This window comes from Sphaerodactylus townsendi, linkage group LG05, assembly GCF_021028975.2.
Source record: "Sphaerodactylus townsendi isolate TG3544 linkage group LG05, MPM_Stown_v2.3, whole genome shotgun sequence".
Classification (NCBI taxonomy): Eukaryota; Metazoa; Chordata; class Lepidosauria; order Squamata; family Sphaerodactylidae; genus Sphaerodactylus; species Sphaerodactylus townsendi.
The window spans coordinates 91,596,783-91,618,908 of NC_059429.1; the positions used below are offsets into that span (position 1 = coordinate 91,596,783).

Genomic DNA, 22,126 nt, shown 5'->3' on the forward strand with positions numbered 1-22,126 from the left:
GAATCACCTAAACAGGGCTCTACAGGCTAATGGTTACTCTAATACAGAAATCAGAAGGGCTGCAAGACCAAGAACAAGCCACACGAACAAAGATAAAGAGCCATCTAGAGGGAAAGTGTTCTTACCATACATCAAGGGAACCACTGATCGCATAGGAAAACTGATGAAGAAGCACAACCTACAAACAATCTACAGACCCACTAAGAAAATTCAACAGATGCTACGTTCAGCAAAGGGATAAGAGGGATCCTTTAGCTACTGCAGGAAGTCCTATCGCGATACCACCATGCAGCTGTGGACAAGTCTACGCACTAGGAACCACCAAACGCGAAGCGCACAGACACGTATCAAAAGAACACGAAAGTGCTTACTGCAGACTATTTCAGCCAGAAAAATCAGCAATAGCAGAACACATGATAAACCAACCTGGACATAGAATATTATTTGAAAAAACAGAAATTCTGGACCACTCTGAAAGCCACTATGTCAGACTACACAGAGAAGCAATTGAAATCCATAAGCACATGGACAATTTTAACAGGAAGGAAGAAACTATGAAAATGAACAGAACTTGGCTGCCAGTGTTGAAAAATACTAGAGTCAAGACAGTGTCTAACCAGCTCCACACAAACACAGGATGACCTTAGACAAAAGAAACAAAGGCCAGGATACTTCTATTCAGATGCTCCCACCAGTGACCTTGCTATCTCCATTGTTACTCCCATGCTATAGTCTTCATTGTTACTCATACTTCTATTCAGATGCCCTCAACTATTGACCTGGTTGCCTTCTTTGTTACTCACAGACAATGTTTCTCCACCCACCCTGGACACTCCAACAGATATATATACTCCACTTGCTTTCCCAACATCAGATCCTCTGAAGATGCCAGCCACAGATGCAGGCGAAACGTCAGGAGAGAATGCTGCTAGAACACGGCCATACAGCCCGGAAACCACACAGCACCTAAACGAACACAGTTAAGCACGACTCCTGAAAGTTCTTATAGCTGCACAGAGAAGTGGAGTGCTCATGATATTTGTTAGTAGCTAAGGTTCCAGGATGCAGAGGCCTTAAGGCCATGACCTAAAGACTGCTCCACTCCCCATTTTTTCAGATACTGCTTGATGAAGAGTTCTGAAAAACTCAGAGGCTTGCACAATGTATTGCATTATTTTCAGTGGTATTGAACGTCTGTGTTTTTAAATTTTGCGGTAGACCAACTTCCTTTTTTCTACTTCGGAAATACAGGAATTTAGCCATTGAAGAAAGGGATACCTCGACTAGAGATATTTCCCTAGGTAATAATGCCATAATGTCACCACTTGACTTGCTTTATATTGAATCAGACCATTGGTCCATCAAGGTCAGTACTGCTGCAGGGCATGCGATAGACTCCTGCAGAAATGAGGGGGTCTCTCTTATCCTTTGCTGAGCGTAGCATCTGCTTTTTTTTCCTGGTAGGTTTGAAGATAGTTTGTAGGTTGTGTTTTTTCATCAGTTTCCCTATTTCATCTGTGATTCCCTTGATGTATGGTAGAAATATTTTTCTTGTGGGGGGCTGTTTCTCCTCTGGGTTTTTCTTGGACTTAAAGCTCTTCTGATTTCTGTTGTGCAGTAGCCATTAGCCTGCAGAGCCCAGTCTAGATGATTGATTTAATCAGGGAGGAGGTGAGGTTCACAAATTCTTTTTGCGCGATCTGTGGAAAGGTCTACATAGAAACCACAAAACGCAGCATTCAGACTCGCATTAAGGAGCATGAAAGACACTGTCGGCTTAACCACCCTGAAAAATCTGCAGTTGCAGAACATGTATTAAACAAAACTGGACATAACATTTTATTAGAGAACACTGAAATTCTCAACAATTCAAAGGTTACTATGTCAGACTGCACAGGGAGGCCATTGAAATTCACAAAAATCAAGACAATTTCAACAAGAAGAGACTCTGAAAATTGGCAAAGCTTGGCTACCAGTACTTTAAAAAATGGACTGATAACCCCACCCACAATACAATGCACTCAACCACACCTTTGCACAGCAAGTTCCACCCAAACATTTACTGATTGGTTCCCCACCCTGAGACATGGACAATATACCCCACTAAATTTTCCCTTCTCACTATACACAGTGTGAAACAGACTTTTCTCTGTGCTACACCTCTGAAGATGCCAGCCACAGATGCAGGTGAAACATTAGGAAAAAGATCTACCAGACCATGGCCACACACCCCGGAAAACCCACCACAACCAGTTGAATCCGGCCGTGAAAGCCTTTCACAATCCTTGTGACAGTTGGCTAAGCATGCTCAGTTGACTGGCTCCTATGTCTATTACTGAGGATTATATTAGGTTGATGGGAAATTTCTCTTCAGGCATCCACATTGTCCCAACAAGCCAACAGCTAATACCTGCACACAGCCCTCTGTTTATACTTCCACCACAATGAAGGCTGCATACATGCACACCTTGGTCTGAGGCCTTTGAAAGGGAGGCAATGGGTCTTTTTGATAAATGCATACAGGGCAGGGTATCTTACAACCTGTTTCATTCCCCCAAATTGCATGTTAATACACATGTCCTGATACAAAGGAAACTAACAACCCAATCCAGAATGGAGGGTAATTTTGTGGAGCAGTGCAGCCCCAATGCCTCCAAAGAGTTTCCTGGTGAGGCACACTGCAAGAAAGACAGAAATACCCCCGACCACCCTGAAATTCTTCTGTGCAGGCCAATGGGCTGTGCCAGAGTTTTAGCTGGTGTAAGTTGATGCCAGCTAAGGGAGGCATTCTCAGACTGAAAGCCCTCAGGAAGCCAACTAAAGTCAGCTCCACCCCCAGGAGTGCCCACATAGCCATACAGCTTCCAGCATAAGTGGTCCTGTTGTCATCAAAGATGTCACTTACACCATATGGAGTCACATTTATGCTGACAACAAGCATAATTCTACAGCCCTTTCATTTTCCCTCGCCCCCTTCTGGATTAAATTGTAAGTCTTTTAAGTTACTTGCACATGTCCCTCATTTTAGTAACTTTTGCTTGCATAAAAATCAGGGTGTTAAATTAAGGGAGGCTATAAGAGTCAGCCTTGGTTAGTACTTGGATGGGAGACCACCAAGGAAGATTGACGCTTGTATGCAAAGGAAGATAATCATCTGCTTATCTCCTGCCCTGAACACTTCACAGATGTGGCTGCTACTAGTCAGTTGAGATTCAATGACACATTATTTATTCATTTATTAACTACTCATTTATCGCTGTTTAGTATACAGTTCAGAATCCATGTCTGGTTAGTAGTTGCAAGGAGGTACAACAAAACTGATATGAGATTTGTTTGCTCAGTTTACATATTTTTCAAGTATCATCACTTTTTTTTAAAAAAAAAAGCTCTTTCACTTAGGAAGAAGAGTACAAATCACATATAGATCATTTTGTCTGATGTTCACACACCTGGATCAGTTTTACCAAATGCCCCATAGAGAACAGAATGTTTGAACAGGGAATTCACTCTGTTTCCTCTGCACATAGGAGAGTGTGAGGGATAATTATGCAAAGGAAACCTTGTAAGATTAGTGTCTTATCTTTCCCTGGGCTTAACCCAGGTCTTTCAATTCTTGCTAAATTCTGAGTGAGTCACTTGTGCCTTGTGCACACAAATGTCATGTACTATAAGGAGTTCTCACTTCCTGACAGCCTACAAGACCATGTGTTAGATTGTAAGCCACTTCCAAGGCTGCACATTACTAACTAAGAATAGAGAAATCATTTATAGTAATTCTCTGAAGCCCCATTTGTTCTTAAGTTTGTAAAGCAATAATGGTTAGACAATGTTCTGGGGTCAACGTAAGATACTGCACTGTGAAAACATGCCTCAGACTTGCACGAGATTTCTTGGCAGACATGTCCAAGTAGAAAGGGTTCTCTGAAGCAGTAAGTATGTCCTGAACTCTGAACAAAACAATTTATTTGACTGCGCTTAGGCAACATAGTGCACAACAGCTGTATGGTGTGTTTTCCTGGTTAAGTCAAGTTTTAAAAACATCTTTCCCTTCAAAGGGATTCTGACATACACAGATAATCAAGTTATGAAAAACACATCTTACTGCATCTGGATCCTGCCGTGATTTTCATGTCCTTGTTTTCTTCCAATTGTACAAAGACCCTCCAGCTTTTTTTGTGCACCAAAAGGTGTTGTAAATTACTTCCCAACACTTCTGTGTCTATTGTTGTTACTGTTATTAAAATTCTGTATTCTGCCCTTCTGCTTCCAAAGCAATGTGCAAAATTTTAAAAACACAAACGTATCAATAAAAATTAGCCAACAAACAATTATCACACAATAAAGAGTAAACCCACAGAAGAAATAATAACAAACACATTCAGGGTGTCAAGACAGAAGAAACTAGCATGGCAAAGGGTTGGGGCGGGGGACAGCTATGAGAAGACAGTGCAATAATAGAGGGGGCAGGACTGAAAAGGCCTCCTGCCTGGAAGCCCCTACCTCACATTTGCTGATGGAAACATATATCGTAAGATCTCAGCCAGAAGAAGTGAGCAACTCGACATGAAAATGCTTCCAGTAAAATGTGTGTTTGTAGAGTTTTCAATGATATGAAAAAGCTGATGTGTTTGATCTACGGTGGCCATTTCACAGATGCGGACCCTCACTTGATATCAAAGGCACTGAGTAATGACCATCCATGTGTGGATCAGACCATATAAAGAGTTACAGAAGAGACCTGGAGAGTAAGTAGCAGAAGATTAGATGGCATTCAGTGTGAATATATTCTAGATTGAAAAGTACAACCTTTGTCATACTTTCATAATACTGCCTCAATTAAGTATTACTCCTCATGAAGATGACAGGGGCAACTTAAAATGCTTTTTTGAAGTGAAAAGTTACTTATTGTTGCTCAGATTTCTAACAAACAAGGATTAATGTCTGCATTGTTCAATTTTACCCAAAGTTTTTTTTTTCATCTATTAAATTGAAGGAAGTGGAAAGGTCAACAAATGCAACATGTAAACAGCCACTATTAAATGAGGTGTACTTATGAATCAGGGCTGTTAAGGTCATAAAGTGATCAACAGTACTGTGATCTTTATGAAAGACAAGCCTGTTCACTATTAATAAGCTTAGGCTTTTTCTGCACAGCCAGTGCAGAAGGGCTGCATTGGCATGGTTCATGCTGATGCAAGCCCTGGGGCCATTCACACGAACAGCCCTGCTGGCTGCGCAGCTGGAGGAGCACGCTCCGCACAACCATGCAGCCCCACAAATGGCTCCTTACCTCCTCCTGGCTTCTGTTGTTCTGTGGAGGCCAGGGGACACGCTCCCATGGCCAGAGTGACAACTGCAAGGACGGAAGTCAGGAGGAGGTAAGAAGCCGTTTGTGTGGCTGCGTGGGGAAAATGCTGCCTTCCACCTGCTGCCATTCGCACGGCAGCGGATGGAAGACACCACTTTTGAAAAACCTCGCTTTCTGAGCGAGTTTTAAAAGTGGCGTTTTCACACCGCTTGGCGGCATGAGCGCCTGCTGTGCGAACAGCGCCCCAGGGAAGGTGTTTTTACCGTCCCTAGGCCGCTGTCATTGGGCTGTGCAGAAACAGCCTTAGATTCATCAGCCCATTCATTCAGTTTGGTGAGAAGAGAACATGTATAAAGTTTGGAAGATATGTCTAACAGACTGATTGGCCTATATCTTGCCAGGTTAAGTTTCTCCCCTTTCTTATAGATTGGAAAGATAATACTCTGCTTCCAATTAACAGGGATGGAGCAAGATTCATTTATGCCTGTAAAAAGCATAGCTAAAACTGGGCACCACCACTGCCAAGGTTCCACTGGTTTTGCCAAACGGACTTATTTTGATGGTAGGAATAATTTACGGTCAATAATCCGTCAGGGTCAAAAGCACAGTTTTGTATCAGATACGATACAAAACTATTATCTACATGTTTCAAAAACTACCTTGCCACATTCCAAGAAATCAACCTCAGTCCAGACTGTCTGTTCTCCAGTCAGTTGCTGCACAACCAGGTATAGCTTCATTCACTCCCAGAAAAAAATTTCTTCTGGCCCAGAGTGTGACTGGGGAGGAATTTGATCCACTCTGGCCCGTATGGGGGTCACTGAATCCACATAATTCATGTCCTCAGCAGTTGTTGATTGTGTCAGATCTACTGGGCAAACAACTGTTTTGTAGATTTTGGCCTTGAGGTGTTCAGGCATTTCCTTGTCACACAAGGTGCCAGTGGTTTGCCGCCATTTAAGCCATGCAGTATTGACTCGTGATCGGGCATCTGTCAATGTGTTTCCATCAGCTGAAACCAACTTCTTTTATTTATTTTATTTTATTTTCAAAACAAACTTCTTATCTCTGCCTCCAACTTGGCATCAAAGGTTATACAGATTGATAATATGTTTGAGACATATTTCTCCTTTCTCCCTTTCATGCCTTGAATTGGACTTTTAAAAAAAATCTTTTTACTGATGCTTAAAGAGCTGAATAGCCCTGGCTAGCCTGATCTTGTCAGATTTCAGAAACTACGGAGAGTTAGCCCTGATTAGTATTTAAATGGGAGACCACCCAGGAATACCAGGGTCACTAGACAGAGGCCAGCAATGGCAAACCACCTCTAAACTCTCTTGCCTAAAAAACCCTATGGGCTCATCATAAGCCAACTGTAACTTGACAGCCAAAAAAAAGCTTCTTCGCTATTCTGTATTGTTCACCTCTGCCTTCAGAGGTGAGGCGGGTAGCAAATAGACATTCAGTGGTGTCCCCTTGCCTTTGGAATCCCCCTCCCTCCAAGTTTCACTTGACATCTACCATACAGTCTTTTAGGAACATTTCTTTTTTTCTTTAGGCTTGTAACTAAGAGGTTCCATCTTCCTAGCAGTTTTAGAAGAAGAGTCTAGACTTATGTTATGAGGGATTTAAACAGTTAGTTCTGATTAGTTTCAGAGCAGAATCCCCATTCTGCCATAGAGGCTCACTGAATGACCTTGGACCAGTCACACACTCTATACTTAACCTCCCTTACAGATTTATTGTGAGGATTCATCGGAGCTGGAGAATGATGTAACCATCTTTAGGGGGAGGGGGGAAGAAGGCAAAGTAGAAATGAAGTAATTGAATAAGTTTGAAGTTCTGAAGATAAGGAAAAACCCCTGGGCAAAAATTCTGAACATGGGTTTAAAATTATATTTCCATGTAATCAGTGAGGTATTCTTCATTTTAAAATGAAAATGCATATAGGATCTAGTATCATGCTACATCACTAGATTCATTCATATATTCTGCTATTCTCAGTGAACTGATCAAAATCATGGTCTCAGGATTCAAATCTCAGGCAAAACTACATGTTAAACATGGATCTGCCAAAGATCCATGTTTCTTTTCCCATTTTCCTATTTGACATGCATCTAATTTTGAAAACTGCAGCTTACCCTCTGCAGTCACTACAGGGTTTGGGAAAAGAACTGACGAGAGACAACAGTCTGAATTGAAGAGCAGTTTTTGAGATTGAGGGATCGCGACATAATAACAGAATGATACAAGAAGGTAGACAGAGTGTTTCCCTGTACCCCATAACATCACCAGTTGAAGAATCCTCTTCACAACCGAATTTAAGAGACAGTACCAACAATACTGCAAATATACCTAGGAAACAGGAGGTTGGGTTCATTTTCTATCTTGAATCTCTTTAAACAACATCTAAAACAACATGGCAATATTTAACATGCATCAGTTCTTCTGAGTCTAAAAATTAGTGCAAATAATCTACCCATTAGGGCAATGCATTTATTGATAGAATAGTCTGAGAACTTAAATGTATTTTTACTGTTGTACACCACCCAGAGCCCTTCAGGGGTGGGTGGTACATTAAATGTAACAAATAAATACATAAAATAAATATAATTATGGTAAAAAGAGAAATCTAGGCAAGTTCACCTATGGGACCTCTGAAAATGGAACAAGGTAAACAGAACGGTTAGACCAGACAGCTGGCCATCAGAGAACTTTACTAAATTCCTTAAGTCAGAATTGTTCCCATCAAACCTTTCCAAAGCTATACTTTTTCAAATATATCTGAAGAATGTTAATCCAAATCTGAAGTTAAGAGAAATGTTACCACAGCTGATATCTGTGGCTGCTGCAAAATTCCTGACAAGACAGTGTAAAGAAATGTGCAAATAACTGGTAAAGCCCCCTTTCTTCTCATACAGAATGTGCTGTACCTTCCAGTCATGACTCACTCCTTAAGGCACTGCTAGCATTCAGTCAATTTCCTGGTGATTTCATGACCAAAGAAAGCTAGACCATTGCAGAAAGAAGGAATGCAGGAAAAATAAAGGCATTATTAAATATTGTGTTGTTTTTAAAACCTTTTAATAATTTTACTTTTACTTTGAAGACCATCTTCCCCATATCATCAGTTGGTGGAACAATTAAATTGTTCAAAACATAAACTAAAAATTTAAAGTTCTGGTGAACTATTTTGGAGGGGGGAAACCGCAGCAAATACCAGTCAACTTGAGTAAAGTCCTGATCTCTCTGAAAGATCAAGAATGTCCTTTTTATGGACACTGTGACAAAGTTACTTTGTGGTGCAAAAGTCAGTAACAATGAAATATGATTAAGCAACTGGTTCCAATGGACCGTATCCAATTGTGGTAGCAAGTGAATTTATTTACTGCCACAGTTCAAGCATCTGGGGAGAAAGCTAGCTCTGCCTCACTGCACTGAATCCATCTCTTAAAGCAAAAACTCTGAGCCAAGGTGGCAGCACTAAAAATGGCAGCTCAGGTGAGGGTAGGTATGGCTTGCCATTTACCAGCCTCATACCACCCTCTGCTGCCAAACCAGCCAAAGGAACCTTGATCTCGATTCTTTAATTAATTGGCATATTTACTGGCTGCTTTCCCCCCTCTAGAAGAGGTGAAACTCTCAGCCAGAAGCCTGGACTATGTTTCAGTAAAAAATATGAAAACAATTGAACTTTATCTGTGTTCAGTACTAACATTTTATTGTGTAAGTCATAATTGATACTCCCTTTGTACCATTGTATACTGTTTTATGTTTCTGGTGCATTTATGCTATCACTTTCTACCTGCTATCAACACCCAATAGTCAGATATTCTACCTATAACATTCCTACAACTTAGCATGATTAGAATTTTAGCATCAGAACCTATTTTCCATGCCAGATCTCAGCCTCCTCAGAACACAAGAAGAGTATTTTCCCTCTTGCCTTGGCTTCAGATTCTCTCTCATTCTCTCCCTCACCCTTTATCAAAGTTTTTTTTTTTTCATAAACTTTATTATTTAAAAGTAAATATTCACAAAAATAAGCAATTTCATTCCAATTACATTTGTACAAAATAAATAAAGTTATTTCATTTTTTTTTCCTACCAAGCCAGTTTCTCCAGTTCTATCGTCTTATTTTTTAAACAAATTGTTTGGCTTGATTCCATCTATCTTTACAGCTTTTAGACTTCCGCATTGGTTTAGTTGGGTCTGAGAACAATAAAAGAAAAAAAAACATTTTCTAATAAGAGTTATTATAATTGTTATTGTATAGATTCTTCTAATAATGTATTCAAACTAAATCATTATACATATTAAACATACTGTTTTATAGTATACCATTACTTCAGTTTTCTTTAAACACAATTTTATTAACTGTTTGTTTTTTATCCTTATCTATAAACTGAAGATAATCTTTCCATGTCCTCTCAAATTTATTCCAAGGTAATTCTTTAAGTTTAATTGACAGCCTATCTATATCCATATAGCCTGTAATTTTAAGTAACCATTCTTCTTTTGTTAGATAGCCTTCTCCTTTCCAGTTTTTGGCTATCAAAACTTTCGCCGCTGTGGTCATGTACAAGAACAGTTCAATATTTATTTTAGGAATTTTCCCAATTCCTACATTCAATAAATATATTTCTGGCGCAAATTCTATTTGTATTTTCATTATTTTTTTTATATTTTCATGTACAATCACCCAAAAATTTCTTATTTTGTGACAAAACCACCACATATGCATCATATTTCCCTCTTCTTTATGACAGTGCCAACAGTTCGAATTAATATTTTTATTCATTTTTGCCAATTGAGTTGGGGTTAAGTACCATCGATGGTATAATTTAAGATAATTTTCCCTCAACTCTAACCCTTTATCAAAGTTTTTGACAACATTGAAGATCTCCTTCTTCCCTTCACCACAAGTTTGTTCAGGCACTCAAAAAATGTATGGATGGAGATGAAGGGGATGAGATTGTGCCTGATTGTGCCCGCTGGTTCCACCTGAAACTTCCATGCATTCACACAGCCATTCACACAGGTCTCCACATGCACACAGCCTATACACAATCTAGGAAGTCTTTGCATATTCAGACAGATGAGCAGAAGACCCAGTGATAATGCAGAAATTGTGCAATTGGCAGCAGGGGCAATTCAGACACCATGTGTCCAGCCTAAAGGTCTGAACACAGTTCTAATCATCATGCTTTAAAACATTTTCAAACTTTTCTGGACAATGTAACCAAGTCTCTGTTTCAGTAAGGTCATATTTTTACAGCGGCCCGCAGACAGTCCTTTATTGTCCCAACAGGCAAAGCAGCCAGTGGGTGAAAGGTGAGAGGGAGGCACACAGATTTACGCAAGGCTGCACAGCAGCTTGGCGGACAGAAATAGAATACAGATCCCTTGAGTGAAGTCCTAGACCCATGCCCTATGCACTAGAAAGGAATTAACCACATTCTTCAGACGGAATCTGAACAAGCTTTACCTTTCACCTGAATTAGTGAGTGAAAAGCTGCATTAAGAGGCTGCTGGGGGCTGTTGGGAGGTGATAGAATCGGAATGTGATTGTTTTCCTTAAACAATGTGGGCCTTAATGTGTTTATTTTTTAACATATCAATACCCTGTTTCTTCTTGATTCAAAACAACATTCAAACAATAATTAAAACATTGCAAATACAGGCCCTTCTCTGCAATAATCATCCTCTACCAAACTAATCTACCTCACAAGGTTCACTATGGTCACATTGAGCTCCTTGGATATAGTCCAGCCAGACTAAAATGCTGTCCCAAGTTTCTTGTCAAGGCAGAGGGGTGTTAAAGAATATATGTCAGATCAGGGAAAGTGGTGGTTGTCTACAGGACAAATAGGCTTCTGCAGCTATATCAAAGATTGGATGTTCACAGAAACAGTCCCCTGTACTGGCAAGTGAATCACCAACCACAGGATGAAAAACCAGGATATTTTGAAATTGAAATATCCTTCCTGGGATGTTCAATATATCTGAGATAAAATGCAACCACCTGGAAGAAAACGTTTTAAAACAAACTGCTCTCTGGTCAACAGGCCATTACTATCAGAAAGGTAATGTTTCAAACGAAAGGCGTGCAAAGAGCTGCTTTCTTGTCTTTCGGGCTGACTCTGGAATCTCCTTCTGTTACTTCGCATTGTTTCTTTGCTCTCTGAAGCCTTCAATAAAAGGTGCAACTTGAACCTCTCAATCACTAGAGTCAAACAATAAATGCATATTCTAAGTAACCCATTAAATCCAATAAGCAGTTGTTTGAAAGCCCTTCAGCACAAGGGCAGTTTTGAGGGGGAAGAGTGAAGGTCACGCCGTGGAATTGTCACACATCCAGAGGATTCAAGCACGACCTGCTGTCTCACAAACACTCCCCACCCCAGACAGCCTTTGCAAGCCGCTGCCTGGCTATCCCAAACCGGAGGCTGCCAGCACGTTTGCTACGTGACTCTCTCATACCTATTTCCCCCACTCCCCTGAATTGCTAGATTGAAGCCTACGTGTTGGGCGCCTGCGCCCCTGCCTCCTCCCTCCGGGGGTCATGGGAGCAGAGGACGCCCCCCCCCCCGTTCCAAAAGCGAAGGAGCACCGAGCCGCTGACCAATGGGCCGAGCGCTGGTGGCGTGCTCGGCGCATGGGCAGCCCCGCTGGCCCCTCGCCTGCAAGGACAGTCTCAAAGACGGCGGTTCAAGCCGGGGGCGGGGCCTCGTGCAAGCGTGAGAATAAAAGGCAAAGAGCCGTCGGCAGTGAAAGCACAACTGGGAACGCCTTCGTGGATGGAAAAAAGACCCAAACAAACCCGGAAAGGAAGAGCAAGCCGATCGGTTGCTAAAAAGCGCCGCAGACGATTTCGCTCTGGTAAGTTAGTGCGGAGTTGGCATCGAAGCCGTTGGAGTCTATTTTTGAAGCGCTGTTTTGACATGGGGCGGGATCGGTCGGAAGCTGTTCGGTGGAGAGTGTTCCTTCGATCCTTGGCGTCCCCTAAACGGGGCAATCTTAAATTTCAGTATATTGCAAAAGGATTTGGGTGGCTGGCTGCATCAGGGGAGAGTTCGGCTAAGGGTTTGTCATTATTATGATGCCACTAGGCTGCATTATCACTGGAGCATGTGTGTTAAACTGTGCTAACAAAAAATGTATTACTGAATTGCTTGATTAGCATATGTATAGGGCAGCTTGTAATGCTTTGTGAGAACTATGGGCTTTTGTTAGGGCTGCAAAAAAATCTGCATGAGGCCTCTTCCATTAACCTTCCTTTCCCTCTGTGATTTTGTTCTCTAGGTTTTGTGACTTTGGTCTGACTGCAGCTGAACCATGGAGACCATGCAGGAACTGATCCCCTTTGCCAAGGAGATGCTGCGCCAGAAGCCAAATAGGAAGATGGTCAAAATGTACATGCTTGGGAGCGTGCTGGCCTTTGTCGGCGTGGTTATTGGCCTGGTAGAGACTGTCTGTAGCCCCTTCACCTCTGAAGGGAAGCTGGAAGACCAGGAGGCGGAGGAAGAGGAAAAAAAGAGGCCTGCTTCCCTGACACACGAGGAGGTTGTTCTCCCAAAACAGGAGGAGGTAATCTTGGAGAAGAGCAAGCAGGCCGTGGCCCTAAGGAATTCAGTGAACAGGCAGCGGGCATCATAAGACTGTTCAAAGAAATCCTAAAGACTGTGTGAGTGAGGACACTTAAAAAAGACGTTGAACAACACTCTTTATTTTGCTGCTGTGCAGCAGTTGGGCACAGCCTTTGAAATCTATGTACCTGTTCTGTTGGTATGAATATGAACAGTTTGTAGCATCTTCTACCTCCCTGTGTGGGGTTATTTTTTATGATGAATTTACATGCATTTTACACTACATTTTAAATAAAATATTTTATACTTATTGAATTGAAGCATGCACATCTTGCACAGGGAATTGCTGGGAGTGTGGGGGAGGAAGGAATCTCCTGCAAGAGCTTTTTGATAAGGGGGGGGGGGGGGCTGGAAATGGTAGCAAAGGAGTTAATTGTGCAATCATAAATACAAGTTGAACCAGAGAAGTGAAGCAAGATTAAATGCCACTGGACTCTTGCATTCAACAGCCCTATGACTCCTTGATTTCAAGGTGCCTTAGTTTGGACTAATTTTTGTGGAGAGTATACCAAAATCCCAATTACTCTACTAAATCTTTATTGTCAGGAAATGTATTGCAACACAGCCAAATATTTAAAATACCCAAATAGTTTTAATTGTAATTATTCTGGTTTCAGCAGCACGTCATTAAAGTAGGTTTGGGAATATGTATTAGTCTACTCTAGGTACTCCTGAACATTCAATTGGAAATAGTTTAAAAAGTAAGACAGCCTGTGGTCTGAATTAACAAGTTTCTTCCTTGGCAGTAGCAGTAGTTATTCACTAGAACCTAATATACACATATCAATATTCAGCTGATACTGTCCTGTTTCTAAAATATTTGGGAAAGTGGTTGTATTAGAGCAGTCAAAAGGTGTGAGGGATATAAAAACTGCCTATCTGCTATATGGCAGGACCAGTGACTCTGTGGTGGAGCATCTGCTTGTCCCAGTCACCCAGCAAGATTCCAGGGTGGGATGGGGTGGGGGGTTAAACCTAGGTTCTCCAGATCCTTGTCTAGGATTACCATCTCTGGGTTGGGAAATTCTTGGAGATTTGGGGGGTGGAGCCTAGGAAAGGCAGGGACTTGAATGGCATGTAATGCCATACAGTCCACCTTCCAAAGCAGCCATTTTCTCTAAGTGAACTGATCTCTATTGCCTGGAGATCAGCTGGATTAGTAATAGGTCTCCAGCCACCACCTGGAGGTTGGTAACTATCCTAGTTAGACACTAATATACTACCAAGTCTCTGGAGAAGGCTTCCCTGTTTCTTCAGCAAAACATGCAAGGTCATGTATTGCATTCTCCTAGACCTAGGACCTATCAGGCATTCTGTTGTCTGGAGATCAGTTGTAATTCTGGGAGATCTACAGGCCCCACCTGCAGGATAGCAACCCTACCCCTTACTCATTTCGTCATTGTTCAGAAATCTCTGTGCAGTACTTTCCCTCTTACCTACCACTGACTTCATCCAACTCCACTTCTCCCGCTTACTATATCTCTCCTTTTCCTTCTCCAGTTTCAAGGAAGTAACTGATCTGTGATATTTTAATCACATTGTTCAGCTAAAATTGAATTGCAAAGTAGTTTACTGGAATGACAAAAACAAAATCAAGGATGGTCAAATGCAGTGCAAAGTGTTCCATGGGAAAAGGTATAACATTTACAGCCTGCCAAACATTAAGAGAAAATTACCACAAAATGTTTTATTGGGTATATCACCCTAAAGGATATTGAGAAGATGGACAAGAACTATATGGGGAAATGCTGGAAATGCAAAGAAGTAGATGGTTCTATCTTCAGTATGTAGTAGACAAGCTAAAAGGTTTAAAAATTTTGGAAAATTATTCATGCTTAAATATAATTTACAAAATTAAAGTATTATTTATTCATTTTATTAAACTTTCACACTGCCATTCCCCTTGCAGGCTCCGGGCAGTTCACAATATATCAAACATTACAATATAAAACATGGGGCCAAAAGCCACATACACTGCAAAATAAAACCATAAATAGTCCATAAAAACCCAGGTGGTGATTTGGTATTTCCTGCTGTTATCCCATACCTATCCTGACAAAAATCCCACTAAGAGACAGAAGAGGGAGGCTACTTAAATGGTACTACTGTAGCTATCTCAACCATATGCCAATATTATATTGTTAGACATATTATGACAAAATATTCCAAAAACCTCAGAACTATTCCAGTATTGGATAACAGCAGCCAGAGTAGTATTTGTAATAAAATGGAAAGCAGAAGAATGCCCCTAGCCGAGAGAATTGGGAAAATAAAGTAGCTGAATATGCAGTGATGGCAAAACTAACAAACTTTGTGAAAAAGAGACCAATCTAATTTCAAGGCAAGTGGAAAATGTATTATGCATGTTATCCCCCCTTAAAAATAATCGTAAAATATGAAAATATTGTTGAAATGATGGGTGTATTCATAACTTTTACAATATATTATATACTATATTGAAAAGAGGTGAAAGGGGAATAGAAGAATGGGTAATTATATCAAATGAGTAGAATTTGCCATTATGATTTATATTTATATTTTCTATGTTTTGTGAGAAAACTCAAGAAATTTATAATGTTAATCAATCATTCATCAATGCTTTATATTAATCTATTTAAATTGTTAGAATTTATATCAAAAATAGCCAATATTGATAACTGTTTTAAGATTTCTACCTAATATTATATGACTAATTTTGTTTCCTCTCTCCCATCTTTAGAATAGCAGTAATGATAGCATTTAGTTTTCTTTTTCTGTTGCTTAATTTTTATTGATGAAAAAACAAAAACAGAAGTGTTCCATGGAGAAAGAATTCTTAGCTGGACCTAGACTCAGGCAAGATCAATTGGAGAGCTGGCTGCTTCCTGCCGTGCCTGAAGATACACTGATGGTAGAAGATGGAGGGAGAGGGCTTTTAGCTGGAGCTGGACCCAGGCACAATAGAAGTGGGCCTGGCTACTTCCTGTCCTTCCTTTGTAACTGACTGGGATTTGCAAACCCACTTTTCTCTTCAGTGCTCCCAGTTCGGTATAGAACCCTCACACTGGGAAAGGCTATAATCTCACAGGCCCTTGATGATGATGCATACTCACAATTTAAGAAGCAAGGGTTTAATTATCTGGAATGAACAAGTGTTCGATATATTATACTCTGTTTTACAGAAAGATGTTAGTTGAAATGCAGTGGTTGAGAAAATTAGATGCTTCCACATTAGAATATAGTCCACGTGAATATGAGAATTATCATTCATTTTTACACACTTCTTTTGTAAAAAAAATTATTTTGTGCATCACTGAACATGGAACTTTAATACAAGAGTATTTATGTCAAAATGTATTTTTACTTTCAAACTTTCAAATGGATGGGGCAGCAGAGCTAGGTAGACACTAGGACGCAGGTGGAACATTCTACAACAAAGAACATCTGGGATGTTTTGTTCTGTGGCAGAGGAATATACAAGGTACTAACATCTTTATGTAGGCGGGGCTACCAGGGGACAGGGGGTGCGCCATGCACTGGGCGCACGGTTTTGGGTCACGTGGGGGTGCAAAATTCCCCGACCCCTCCCCTTCCCCAGGCCCCTCCCCCTTCCCCCCACCCCCCGCAGTGCCCCCCCCCCACCGCCCTTTCCACACTTACCTTACTTCCTTTCCTTTTCCTAGAACTTTTTTCAGGCTGAAAAAAAAGGCCTGTTCAATGTACAGGCTAAAAATGGCCTGAGGAACTACAGTTCCCAGGAGACCTTGGGGCTCACAAGGTCTCCTGGGAAGTATAGTTCCCATCAGGCCGTTTTTAAGCCTGAACTGTGAATCAACCTTTTTTTCAGCCTGAAAAAATTCTAGAAAAAGGAAAGGAACTAAGGTAAGTGTGGGAAGGAGGAAAGGGGGGCACCGCAGGGGGCCATGTGGGGTGGAAAATATAGACTGTGCACCGGGCGCAGTTTGGCTCCGCCATGCCTCTGTCTTTATCTGAAACAAAGTAGAGCAGGTTGCTAAAACTGTATACTCCCATTCACAGAACATGATGTCAACACCTACAGGCCCTTTGACAAATAAGTTCCCATATTAAATGGCTTTCTTTGTTCTTTAATTCATTTAGAATATTTTCACCAAGTCTTTTAACCTAAAAGGTTGGCAAGGCTGCTTATAGAAGTATAAAATTGTACAGTGTGGAATCGAAACAATATAAACAGGAAAACAGTTACACTGAAACCCAGGCAAGAAGAACTTGCAGTTACCCAGCCAAAACAAATCCAAACAAATCCAAATGCTGGCTGGAACAGTACAATTTTTTAATCTATTTCCTAATTGAAAACAATGAGAAGGTCAAATGGGCTTCTTCCAAAAGATCTCTCCACAGCTTTAGTCACTTGTTGTGCCTACCACATGTCAAAAGGTAGGGGGACATGGAAAAGGGCTTCAAATGAAGATTTCCGAGCCTAGTCACACATTCCAGAGTACAGGGATGCTGTTGAGTGTGGAGTCCCTGCCCTGCATAACAGGCAGACTTCAGTTGCTGGTTCCCCTCAGTTTCTGTAAAAGTAGTGCCCCATTCATACTGTGACCACAGTGCTTACAGAAGGAGCTTCAGCCTTCCTCCTCACACCATTTTCCTGACCCAAAACCCTGCCGTTCCCCTTCCTCTTCTTTCCTCCTCCCCCCCCCCCCTCTTTTCTTAGGGGACTACGAGTAGGACGCCATCGGTAATTTTGATAGATGCTGCATTTTAATGGGGGTCGATTTTAACATATAGAGCCATATTTAATAACTATTTAAAAATTTGATTTTATTTGTGCTCTATCTATTTGTTTGTTCGCCGACCTGAGCCCTTTGGGGGAGGGCGGTTTATAAATATAAATAACAACAACAACAACAACAACAACAACAACAACATTCCCTCTGCATAGCCTCATTTATTTTTAACAGAAAGGATTTTTTTTAAAAAAAGAGAGGGCGATCTTATGGGCAGAAACCACTAGAGAACAGTACAGCCAGAATGCAAGGACCCAATATTAGATCTGTGTAGAAAGATCTGTGTAGACCAGTGGGTCTCAACCTTCCTAATGCTGCGACCCTTGAATACAGTTCCTCATGTTGTGGTGACCCCCAACCCTAACATTTATCCATTTTACAGATGGAGAACACTGATGCAGAGAATCTTAGGCGGCCCCTGTGAAAGGGTCGTTCGACCCCCAAAGGGGTCCCGACCCCCAGGTTGAGAACCACTGGTGTAGACAGATCATATTAGATCTGTGTAATGCATAGTCTTCAGAACTGCTTTGCTTATACTAAAATCAAGACACCTCCCATCCTGTCCATTATATTGTGCCAGTCTTTCCTCACCATTGTCAACATGTCACAAATGTTGATATATTCTGATTGATTGATTTTGTGGCTTCATGGTGGTCTCCTGCCAAGAAAAGTGCTCATATGGACTATACGTAGTGTTCATGAAAAGAACAGACCATCCCATCAATCTGCTAAGTGAACGAGGCCAGGGTGTTGCATTACACTTTCAAAAGAGTAGCAGTGTAATTCAAGGCTAGTTCATTTATTTTAAAGAATGGAGGGTTAATATTCTTTTTATGCTATGACCCCTGGATGATTTTATTACATTCTGGGATCACTGCATTTTTTCAAAAAGGAAGGACACTTCATTGTAAAAGAATGCGAAGCAGAGCTCCTAAATTCCCTGCTCCTGTGTTTAATGGCTTGGCCCTCACAAGTTTACTTTTCAAAGGAAATCTAGGAGAACAGCCAGCCGCTCCACTGGCGAAAACACTCTGTTCCCACAAAGCCTTTCAGTGTTTTGTTTTTCCAAGCTGTCAGGATCCAAAGCAATTAAATTCCCTATCAGCTACCATACAAATGAGTACAAACTTCTGCCAGGACAAAAGGCTTAACTGGTTTCCTCCTTTCAAGAGCAAGTTCTAATTTTGGTTAGTTTTGTGGCACATGCAGACCCTCCCACTTGAAAAAGGATTATACAATGGCAACATTATATTTGGTAGCATCAAATAAATAAACATTAGATGGGAAGGCCCTCTCCTAAACAATTGACCAGTTACCACTGTATTGACCGAGGAGTCTACTGTTCAGCCATAGGGCCTACATTTCCCCTTATGTCTGCATGATCAAAAATACCTTGCAGGTTTTAGCTGTGAACATGTGCAGGCATGTGCAGGTACAATTTGGATTGGGAACATGGTAAGTAAAGAGATGGAATGGGAGGGGCAGCCTAACAAATTGAATAAATTGAATTAAATTGAGTGGTACTTTAGCCATCTGGTCTGCAAGGGTTGTTTTTTTTTTACCAGAAACAGCTCTGGTGGGTACTGTTTGCTTCACATATTGTGATGGAGCACGCTAAAGATTCCCCTACAGGGCAAACAGCATCTCCAGGGTTGTTTCAATCAGAAAAAAGGCATGGTGGAAGGCTTAAACTTCCTCTCCTTGTATATCATGGTTCTGATCCAAATTAGGTTCATGGGTGTCTGGGATTAAGATTAAGATTAATACATCTGCAATGTATCTTTGCCTGCATGAACCTGGAGAGGTCCCAGTATAGTTTGGCCCTAAATTGATGCAGGTTCCCCAACATTCCCCTCCCAGTTACTTTAAGTATATGTCTGTTTTTAACATATTATTTTAGAAGAGGATTCAGATGTGCCCATTCATCAAAAATGCAAGTTCCATTTATGCTGATCCTCAGCCCATATGCCTGATAAACAGAAAGGATAGGGGGGTTCATGCAGGAGTGGAGCAAGGGGGAACTGCACCTGGAGCACATGCGTGCTCTGTGCCCCTGCCCTGCCCCGCCTGCCCACCCCCGCCATGCCCCGGAACACCCCCAGAATGCCCCTGCACACCCCTTCCATGGCCCACCCACGCCCCTGCACCGGCACGTGACCGGGGCATCATACCTCCCCGCCTTGTTGGTGCTACGTCACTGAGTTCATGTGACCTAATGTTGTACAAAGTTTCACAGCTTACTCTATATATATCTTTCCAGTTTAGAACTAAAGCATCAGTCCAAAAACAAGAAAAGCAGTTGCGCAAAATGTCAGATTAGGAGTGGAGAGACCCAGGTTCAAATCTCATTCACCCATAAAACTTGTGAAGTGATCTTGGGCAGGCACACTTTCTCAACCTAAACTGCCTCACTGGATGGTTGTAAGGATAAAATGGAAGAGGAGCAGGGGCGTAACGAGGCAGCCCTGGGCAAACTGTAGCCCTGGGCAAAACCTGAGTTGGATGCCCCCCGCCCCCATGGGCGGCCACTCCACCACAACCACATTTTTTTGCACCAGGACATTGGTGCCTGCAGGGGGTGCATTTTTAGACATATCAGCACCAAATTTTCAGCGTATCATCAGGATACTGTCCTTATGCTACTCCCCAAGTCTGGTGAGGTTTGGTTCAAGGAGTCCAAAGTTATGGACTCCCAAAGGGGGTGCCCCATCCTCCATTGTTTCCAATGGGATCTAATAGAAGGGGGCTACACCTTTGAGGGTCCTTAACTTTGGCCCCCCTGAATCAAATTGCACCAAATCTGGGGGGTATCATCAGGGCAGTCTCCTGATAGGACCCTGAAAGTTTTGAGACTGTGCCTTCAGAAATCCCCCCCCCCCCTCAGCCTGCAACCCCCATGGACAGCAATACAGAAAACTCAATGCAGAACAAAGATTCTTGGGCAAATTTCTGGGATGTTCCTGCAGGGGGCGCATTTTTGGATGTATCGGCACCAAAATTTCAAAGTCTCATAAGGAGACTGCCCTAATGATACCCCCCAAGTTTGGTGCAGTTTGGTTCAGGAGGGCCAAAGTTATGGACCCTCAAACTGTAGCCCCCATCTCCTATTGGCTCCCATTGGAAACAATGGGGGATAGGGGCACCCCTTTTGGGGGTCCATAACTTTGGACTTCCTAAACCAAACCTCACCAAACTTGGGGGGTAGCATAAGGACAGTCTCCTGATGATACCCTGAAATTTTGGTGCCGCTAGCCTATAAACTGCGCCCCCTGCAGGCCGAAAAATGGAAAACCACTAAAATACCCAAAAACGAACCCAGCATTTTGATGCCCCCCACAAGGTGATGCCCTGGGCAGCTGCCCACCTTGCCCAATGGGCATTATGCCAGTGAAGAGGAGAGAGCCTTCCAGAGCTCCTTGGGAAATAAATAGGTTTAAAATGTAATAATAGGCCCCTAAGACTCTTGGGGAAAAGCAGCTCAACAGATGATAAAACTTTTCTAGGGCTGTTCCACTTCAACAGATGCAGGGGAGGGAAAGAAGAAGAAATAGAAGAAGAGTTGTAGGAACTCTTTTCCTAATACCTAAAAGTCAAACTAGACATGATGAAGATCAAGGATCTCTCAGCATCATTTCATTCATAAATAGAGCCATATGGGGACCTAATTACAAACAAGGATACACTGGGCCACACTTGGTTAAAAGAAATTGTACTCCTCCCCCGATCCCATCCACACACACACTGTGGTGCTGTCAATCCTTAAAAGGAAAAAAACTTTCAAGGGCTAGCACAAAAATGGGATGGTCAGTTTCAGTTGATTGAAATCATGTAATTATAAAACTCATATCCAAATCAGGCCCCCTGCAATTCTAAGTTCAATTAAATAGACATTGGGAAGATCTAGTTATGGGTTAGGATTCCAGTGCAGACTTCTTTCTTCAAGCTAGCACATATGATATCCAAAACACTTGATGTGCACAATCCATTCAAACTGATATCATGGGGCACTTTCACACATGCAGAATAATGCACTTTCAATCCACTTTCGCTGCACTTTGCAACTATGCAGAATGGCAAAATCCACTTGCAAACAATTGTGAAAGTGGATTGAAAGTGCATTATTCTGCATGTGTGAAAGTGCCTATGGAGGACTGAGGGGTTAACTGTAAATTAATTAATTTCAAGGAGGCATGGTACTGTGAAAACTGTTTGATCATTACCCACTGTGTCTCTTTAATATACCTGCAGGGCCAAATCTCCACACAGTTCTGGAGATGCCTTTGAGCAGAATTACATGCCACAGCTCTGTATAAGAATAATCTCTCTCTCCCTAACATCGAAGTCAAATTAACCTATCCACTTCAGAACATTTCTCAGACTCCACATCACCTCATGGGTTGGCCTGGCAGAGAAGTGT

The 22,126-nt window shown here is 41.7% G+C and overlaps 1 protein-coding gene across 1 annotated transcript; it reads left to right on the forward strand.

The window, feature by feature from the left end:
- Positions 1–11,924: 11,924 nt before the first annotated feature.
- On the forward strand, positions 11,925–13,208 carry G0S2 (G0/G1 switch 2). Its single transcript, XM_048497502.1, has 2 exons — positions 11,925–12,191; positions 12,615–13,208. Exon 2 carries the CDS (start codon positions 12,648–12,650, stop codon positions 12,966–12,968), a length of 321 nt encoding a protein of 106 aa, XP_048353459.1. The 5' UTR covers positions 11,925–12,191; positions 12,615–12,647; the 3' UTR covers positions 12,969–13,208.
- Positions 13,209–22,126: the final 8,918 nt, after the last annotated feature.

Excerpts from the sequence above, each read along its gene's own strand:
- G0S2 (XM_048497502.1), top strand. The coding sequence starts at position 12,648 with ATGGAGACCATGCAGGAACTGATCCCCTTTGCCAAGGAGATGCTGCGC.